The sequence below is a fragment of the Sinocyclocheilus anshuiensis genome, unplaced genomic scaffold (genome assembly GCF_001515605.1).
Source record: "Sinocyclocheilus anshuiensis isolate Anshui unplaced genomic scaffold, SAMN03320099.WGS_v1.1 scaffold444, whole genome shotgun sequence".
Lineage (NCBI taxonomy): Eukaryota > Metazoa > Chordata > Actinopteri > Cypriniformes > Cyprinidae > Sinocyclocheilus > Sinocyclocheilus anshuiensis.
In genome coordinates this window covers 275345-284229 of record NW_015555739.1, presented here as the reverse complement: position 1 = coordinate 284229, position 8885 = coordinate 275345, and the positions used below count along the sequence as shown (strand labels likewise).

The 8885-nt window shown below is 33.7% G+C and overlaps 2 protein-coding genes across 2 annotated transcripts in view; one reads left to right on the top strand and one right to left on the bottom strand.

The window, feature by feature from the left end:
- Positions 1-1815, top strand: part of sh3gl2b (SH3 domain containing GRB2 like 2b, endophilin A1) — a 16015-nt gene extending 14200 nt beyond the window's left edge. Inside the window, exon 9 of the mRNA XM_016466673.1 lies at positions 1054-1815. Within this exon, the coding sequence (XP_016322159.1) occupies positions 1054-1250 (197 nt within the window). The 3' untranslated portion in view covers positions 1251-1815. The remainder of the gene's footprint in view (positions 1-1053) is intronic.
- A 6319-nt stretch (positions 1816-8134) lies between these two features.
- The window catches only part of hmgb2b (high mobility group box 2b), a 5640-nt gene continuing 4889 nt past the window's right edge, over positions 8135-8885 (bottom strand). The window contains exons 4-5 of the mRNA XM_016466675.1: positions 8572-8746; positions 8135-8495 (exon numbers count right to left, since the gene is read on the bottom strand). Coding sequence (XP_016322161.1) covers positions 8334-8495; positions 8572-8746 — 337 coding nt within the window. The 3' untranslated portion in view covers positions 8135-8333. The remainder of the gene's footprint in view (positions 8496-8571; positions 8747-8885) is intronic.

The following is an 8885-nucleotide window of genomic DNA, read 5'->3' as shown; positions in this document are numbered from 1 at the left end:
ACACTCACACAAACACTCACACACACACACACACACACACACACAAATACAAAACAAAACACTGACATACAGACGAATGCGACTAAAATAGAAAAAATGCACAGACAGATGTATTCAGCTCATATTTCACCCTTAAAAAGATTTTTCAAAGTTACGTTTTACAAGAAAATACTATTTCAGTCTTTCTACTTAAGAATTGTACGTTTAATTCAGTGTTACTTGCTATTTCTTGGTAATTATCTGTGAAATTTACTAGCAATTTTGGAGTGAAAATTGTTTCAAAGTAAATCCTACAGCATTTTTTTTTTCAATGTACAACTATAACGATAACAACACAGAATAACAATATTGTTATATTCACTTTCAGAGCAATGTCCAGAACAGAAATCTGAAGTCGGGCTCAAAATTCTTGTTTGATTTTGTTGACATATTAGAGTTAAAGGCTTTTCCAGAAGGGATTTTGGATTTCTCTTTTTATCGCTCCATAAATCAGAAAATACTGTCAGCAGACAGAAAACAAACACACTTTTACCATGTTTTTAAGAATAAAATGTTGTATAAATCAGTGTGAATGAGATATGAACAAACCCCTCAGTAAAAACCTCCAGAATATAGAGAGGAATAAAACTCTAAGTTTTGGTGTTTGTAAGTGCTGCTGAAGTGGAGAAAAAACTCTTTAAAGATATGAACTGGAATGGAAATCTACAGATGCAAATAGATAAAGTGCAATAAAATAAACACTTAGATGTGTTTTTCTGATTTTTTTTTTGTACGCCAATCTGAAACAACACTTAATGAAATGCCAAACAGCCCAAAATCTCAAAACTGACCAGTGTTTTACTATTCTGTATTTTGTTTTTTTATATTGTTTTTATACTAAGTATTTTGACTTTGTTCTTTGCAGATGTGCATTCTGTAAAATATTTTAGTTAGTGAGAGTGTTTTCACCAACATAACTTTTGATTTTGTTTAAATATAGTTCTAGTTTCTGTTAATGATAATTCTTCACATTCCACTAACTACTTTTTAAAGAGCTTTCGTTCAGTCGCTCAGCTCCGTTGGATCAGCCGTGCTGTCGCGCGCTCTACGACTTCGAGGCGGAGAACGAGGGCGAGCTCGGCTTCAAGGAGGGTGACATCATCACTCTGACCAATCAGATCGACGACAACTGGTACGAGGGCATGATCCACGGCCAATCAGGGTTCTTCCCCATCAACTACGTGGACATCCTGGTGCCTCTGCCTCACTAGGCTCCGCCCACCCCCGCTGTTGCCTAGCAACCCAACAGCCGCCTTTATCGTGCATCTGTGCTACAGCTTCACTTCCTGTTCCTGTCGATCAGTGACTCGGAGGATTATGATGATGTTGAGGAGGATTAAAGATATTACGGAGTCCCGTCTAAATGGAGAAGCAGTTCAAGTGCTCAGTGTGTGTGAGTGTTTGCGCTCCTGGACTCGTGGTTTACGGTGAATCATGAGTCTGTTTATATTGTTTTCCTCGTGTTTCAGATTATTTATTTGTACTTCATAAGGGAACTTGCGCTTCACTCTTCTGATAAACCTCACTTAGTCCAGCTCTATCCCAGCATGCTTATAGGAAAGTTCTGGATCTCCAGATGTGTGTTTGATTGCGTCGCTGCTCTCTGTTTGACGCACACGTTCAATCTTTTTTCTCCTCGCTAAGCAGCGAACAACAAGATGTTGTTCCGATTGATTTTATTGCTTGCTGATGCATTTTGGCTTTGGCTCAGAACAGAAAAGTTGCTCCTGCGTTGCAAAAGTTATGTTTTTCTCAGTGTTTTTGTCTTGTTTCCAGTACAAATATCTAAATATTCTTAAATCAAGATACATAAATTACTTTAAAATATACTTAAAGTCTTGTTTTCTGAAAAAAAATATCAAAATGAAGTGAGTTTATGCTTAAAACAATAAAAAATATCTGACAATGGAATAAAAAAAAAATTCACTTTGAATTAAGTTTATTTTTCTGACCCCACTGACAGATTTTATTTTACTTTTTTAAGAAAAAACTAATTTTTCAATCATTTTTTTCATTAAATAAGACTTCATATTTTAAGACATTTTGTTTCAAAATGCATAGTAAATATTATATTATATATATAGTACAATATAGTAAATATATCTTAATTACATTTTTTTTTTTTATAATGGAAAACAAGACAAAAATAGGGTAACACTTTACAATTAGTTAACTGTGGTTAACTAACATTAACTAACAATGAGCAATACATATTTTACAGTCTTTATTAATCTTTGTTTATAAAATTACAACTGTTCCTTGTTAGTTCATGTTGGCTCAGGTTCATTAAATAATATTAACAGATGCAACTTTGTATTAGTGAATGTTGAAATTAACATGTCCTAAGATTAATAAGTGCTTACGAATTATCTTTCATTGTTAGTTCATGGAATATTATAGTGTTACCCAAAATACTAAGCTGTTTGGTTGTTTGAGAACTACTTATTGTTCACAATTTCAGTGAAATATGAAAATGCAATAAGGATATTGAACATAGAGCACACACATGTCGACTTGATGTATTTTGGAACATGGTTAGCTGGTTTGTTATCAAACCAGCCCTAAAACCCGCTTAACCAAGATGGTCAACCAGATCAACTTAAGCTAACAGTCCAACTGATAAACCATCTAGACTAGCGGATGACCAGCAATGTGCAGCCATCATAAGCTAGTTAAACTGGGTTTTCCTTTCTCAGCCTGATGGTAGATGTTTCCTAAAGCAGCATATGAAGTCTTATTTTTGAAATAAGTGGTATTTCCACGAATGCCAAGATTGTGTTACCGGAGTGCGCTGGTTATTGTGTGTGTGATCGACTGTATCCACATAGAATATAATGCTAGTTACTACTGTAGTGTTAGCGGTTAGTCGTTAGTGCCGTGATGTTTGTAAGCACATGTGGTTTGAGAAAGACTATTTTTAATGTTAAACTGATGGATTGATTGCAGCTGATGAACATTTATAGCGTCTAACAGACTGAAGTGTAGCAGCGCTTGTGGTTTTAGTGATTGATGGACCGTGTTCTTCAGCACTGTGTCGTTTGATGCCTTCAACGCGCTCGGCCTTCATTTGAAACTCGTGCCGTATGTCGACCGCTGCTCACGGCCAGACCAGTGACTATGGAAGCTATTTCCAACACGGAATAAAAAAATTAAATAATGGACTTTTTATCTCACTATTATGACTTCTCTCACAATTGCAAGTTTATATCTAGCACTTGCAAGTTATAAACCCCGTAACTGCAAGTTTACATCTCGCAATTCTTTTTTTTTGCAGAATTCTAAGTTAATGTTTTGCAATTGTGACTTTTTTCTTTGAATTTTGAGTTTACATTTCACAATTCATTTGTTTTCTTGTTTTTGCAACAAAATTTTTAAAAGTAGTTGAAACTATTTATGTTGCAATTTGGACTTTTTTTTTTTTTTTTGCAGAATTCTGACTTTTTTTCGCAATTCATTTACATTTAGTCGTTTAGCAGACGCTTTTATCCAAAGTGACGTACAAATGAGGACAATAGAAGCAATCAAAATCAACAAAAGAGCAATGATATGCAAGTGCTATAAGAAGTCTCAGTTAGCTTAACGCAGTACACATAGCAAGTTTTTTTTTTAATCATATAATAAATAAAAAGAAAACAGATAGAATAGAAAAAGAATAGAGCAAGCTAGTGTTAGAGGTCTTTTTGCTTTTGTTAATTCAGAGTTTATATCTCAAAACTCTGAACTTTTTCTCTGAACTCTGAGTTTGTCTCGGGATTCTGACTTTTTTTAAATTTTATTTTAAGTTTATATCTTGCAGTACTGACTTTTTCTGGGAATTTTGAGTTTACATCTCGCAATTCCAATTTTTTTTCTTGGAATTCTGACTTTTCTCTTGGAATTTTAAGTTTATATCTCGCAGTTCTGTCTTTTTCTCGGAATTCTGACTTTTTTCAGGATTCTAAGTTTACATCTGGCAATTCTGATTTATTTTTCTCAGAATTCTGACTCTTTTCTTTGAATTTTGAGTTTACATCTCGCAATTCCAATTTTTATTCTTGGAATTCTGACTTTTCTCTTGGAATTTTAAGTTTATATCTCACATTTCTGGCTTTTTCTCGGAATTCTGACTTTTTTCAGGATTCTAAGTTTACATCTGGCAATTCTGATTTTTTTTCTGGGAATTCTGACTCTTTTCTTTGAATTTTGAGTTTATATCTCGCAGTTCTGACTTTTGTCTCGCCATTCTGATTTCTTTCCCTCTTAATTCTGACTTTTCTCTTGGAATTTTGAGTTTTATCTCACAATTCTGACTTTTTTTTTGGAATTCTGACTTTTCTCTTGGAATTTTGAGTTTTATCTCACAATTCTGACTTTTTTTTTGGAATTCTGACTTTTCTCTTGGAATTTTGAGTTTTATCTCACAATTCTGACTTTTTTTTTGGAATTCTGACTTTTCTCTTGGAATTTTGAGTTTTATCTCACAATTCTGACCTTTTCTTGGAATTCTGACATTTTTCTTGGAATTTTGAGTTTTTATCTCACAATTCTGACCTTTTTTTTTGGAATTCTGACTGTTCTCTTGGAATTTTGAGTTTTTATCACAATTCTGACATTTTTTTTTTGGAATTCTGACTTTTTCCTTGGAATTTTGAGTTTTTATCTCACAATTCTGACCTCTTTTTTTGGAATTGACTTTTTTTTGTGGAATTCTGACTTTTTTCTTGGAATTTTGAGTTTTTATCTCACAATTCTGACCTCTTTTTTGGAATTCTGACTTTTCTCTTGGAATTTTGAGTTTTTATCTCACCATTCTGACCTTTTTTTGTGGAATTCCGACTTTTCTCTTGGAATTTTGAGTTTTTATCTCAATTCTGACCTTTTTTTTGGAATTCTGACTTTTTTCTTGGAATTTTGAGTTTTTATCTCAATTCTGACCTTTTTTTTGGAATTCTGACTTTTTTCTTGGAATTTTGAGTTTTTATCTCACAATTCTGACCTCTTTTTTTGGAATTCTGACTTTTTTCTTGGAATTTTGAGTTTTTATCTCAATTCTGACCTTTTTTTTGGAATTCTGACTTTTTTCTTGGAATTTTGAGTTTAAATCTCACAATTCAGTTCTTTTTTTTGTTTTTTGCCATGTAATTAAAAAAAATAATAATTGCAACTTTTTTCCTCACAATTGCGAGTTTATATCTAATTTTGCATCACAATTCTGAAGAATTCTCAATCTCAGAACTGAAAAAAGGTCAGAACTGTGATGTAAAACTTGCAATGACCATTTTTATGTTTTATTCCATGGTGGACACAAGCTTCCATAAGTGTTTAGAAGCGTAGCGGAGAGTTTTTGTCATGATTTTATTCAGGGCTGGTAGCTGAAGAAACGCATCTGTTCTGGAGGACAGCAGATTTCTTTATGTGAGCGTGTGTTTTGTGCCATCTGTTCTCCGTCACGCGGGTCTGAATCAGGTGCGACGCTGCAGCCCATGCATCACATCTCCTTCATGGTCACTGAGTTTTTGTTCTGAATAGCCGTGAACACAAGCGACACACCACAAGATGTTTTGTTTTGATTTCTGGTGTGTCATGCTGTGTAGCTCCGCCCACGTGGCTTCACCTGTGTTCTGATTGGCTGTAAGTATGCGTCGCGTCGCACCTGGTTTGGTGAATCTCATGAAACCTGTGAAGAAGAGCATTTCCGGCTCATATTTCACCCCAAAACCCCAATTATGTTTGACTTTTTTAAGATAATTAATGTGCAATCATTTTTGCGCAGTCATTATTTTTATGTTTTTTATTGTCAGTTGTAAAGTATATTTGTAGAGAACAAATTAAATGCATATAACTGATTATTTATTCATTATTTTATATATATATATATATATATATATATATATATAATTCATAAAGAGAAATTATTCACGTTCATAGTTCTCTGATGACAAGTAGTGGTCAGCTAAATAGAATTTCATATATTTTAGTAAGTGTTTTGAGATTTTTATGATTGATAATTATTCATAGTAATTACAATTATAATTTAATTTATTTACTTTTAAGTAAGTGTTCAGTTCAATTTTACATTTTTATGATTTAATTTATTATTGGCTTTTCATCAGCTCATGATTGTGATTTTTTTTCATGAGAATTTAGCGTAAATCTGTTTAATTGGCATGAAAATATTGTCACGTAATGGTAAAAAATGCAGACTAGATTACACTTTGCTGTAATAATCTGAGAGGATTCATGAGGTTGAGACATGCTGTTATTCTGAATCTAATGGATCTAATGATTAAATCAGACAGTGTTATTATTGATAGTATTATCACAGATTTCCAGTCAGTCACATCTGATATGGGCAATAACTCTGAAATCACACTCTTTGAGCTCTATATGAATATATATAATGTAAATGTGTGTTTGAATGGCAGTATAAACACTAGAATCATTGCATCATTACACAAACCTGTAATGTGTGTGTGAGTGAAAGTGTGTGTTTTGCACGTGATGTTACAGAGATTCACGGTTATGAAGGTGTACGTTTGTATTTATTTAGTTTTGTTCCTGTGCTGGATGACAAACCTGTACCGCTTGATGTGAGAATATAATGAGAATAAACACAATGTCACTGTGTGTGTAAGTTCTTAAAACAATCATAATTTTCTTCTAAAGAACCTTTTTTTCACTGTAAAGAACATGTTGTGGAATGGAAAGATTCCATGGATGTTAATGTTCTTTATGGGACCATCAATGAATAATATAATTATAATAATATAATATAAACCACATGAATCCTGTAATGGACTTTTAAAAGGGTTTAAGTCTTAGATTCTATCCTTAAATGATCAGATTCCACATGAAATAAAATGTATTCGGAAACATTACGCATATACTTTATATTGATATATTGTGGTAGATATAATATCCAGGCCATTATCAGTTATTCTAAATTCGTAACAACTTGGAATACATTCAAAAATTTAGAACATGTTACGAAAGGGAACACTGCAATCTTTATATATATATATATATACACTGTGTATATATATATATATATATATAATTTTTTTTTCTAGTCATTTTCCGTAAGATGATGGGTGTTCAACCCAGTTTTTCTTCAAATCATAACACTTTCATATTCATATTATATACAGTGGGTACGGAAAGTATTCAGACCCCCTTAAATTTTTCACTCTTTGTTATATTGCAGCCATTTGCTAAAATCATTTAAGTTAATTTTTTTTCCTCATTAATGTACACACAGCACCCCACATTGACAGAAAAACACAGAATCGTTGACATTTTTGCAGATTTATTAAAAAAGAAAAACTGAAATATCACATGGTCCTAAGTATTCAGACCCTTTGCTCAGTATTTAGTAGAAGCACCCTTTTGATCTAATACAGCCATGCAAATGGCTGCAATATAACAAAGAGTGAAAAATTTAAGGGGGTCTGAATACTTTCCGTACCCACTGTATATAGAACAAAAATACTTTTATATGTTTCTTCTTTAGCGTATCATTTCATTTATTAAAAAAAGCTGTAATTAAAGGGATTAAAGGGTCAGTTCACCAAAAATAAATAAATTCTGTCATCTACTCATCCTCTTGTCGTTTCAGACCTGAATGAATGACTTGCTTTCTTTTGCACAAGATAAAGGTGAATAGCCTACTGTTGGTAACTAAGCTGTTTTGGTCACTAGTGACTTTCATTGCATGAACAAAAAATACTGAGATGTTTCTCAAATTATCTTCTTTTATGTTCCAGTTTTATGTTAAGGCGCTGTAGCCTAAACATTTAACACAATAACAGCTTTAAATTCTCTTTTGGGGGTATTTTCACAGCCAGATTTAGTTTGCGATTAATTAGATAAAAAATTTTAATCGACTGGCAGCCCTAATGTATATATACACACACACACTTGTATTACTATATAAAAATGTCACAGATCAAATTAGGTAGAACTTGTCAGACAGCCTGAAGAATAATGAATTTCTGTTGAAAATTCTTGGATGGAGACCAAATTATTTTTGAAATGCAATTTATTTCCTCTTGCAATATACAGTAAAACCATCAAACATTCAGTTAAATCAGAAAGACCACAGCAAACGCACAATATCTGAACTTTTAAAAATTTATTATTAAAAAAAAGCACCTCTACACTTTATTGAAGCAACAGCTAAACGTGTACAAAAATAAGAAGAAATCTAAAAAAACCCCCAAACAAACAACAGAACACTTGCGTTATTGCTGGAGTCGTTAAACATGTCCATAAAGAAAAACTCAAGATAACCCTTCACCCGTCTCACATCACAAACACTACTCGTCATCATCCTCCTCCTCCTCCTCGTCATCTTCCTCGTCCTCCTCTTCATCGTCGTCATCATCATCATCGTCATCCTGGGCCTTTTTAGTCGAGCCCGTCGGTCGGCCTGGGCCCTTCTTAGAGGCTCCGCCCCCTGCGCGGTACGCCGTCACCTCCTGCCAATCACAGAGCGCTCAGACTCAGGCCACGCCCACTACATTAAATAAACATGATTGTGAATCCACAGCTCACCTTCTCGTATTTCTCGCGCAGTTTGAGGGCTTTCTGCTCGAACGGCACGCGGTCTGCGATGCTCTGCTTCGACCACATCTCTCCCAGCTTCTTGGCGGTCTCACCGATGGACAGACCTGGGGTCTCGCTCTTCACCGTCGGCCGGTACTCGGAGCAGAAGACGAAGAACGCAGATCTGCGCAGTGGAAAACCCTTAAAATCACTCACATCTGGAGCTATGTGTAGTAGCAATTATTAGATTTAATTTTTATAATATATATATATATATATATATATATATATATATATATATATATGACTCTAGACCACAATAA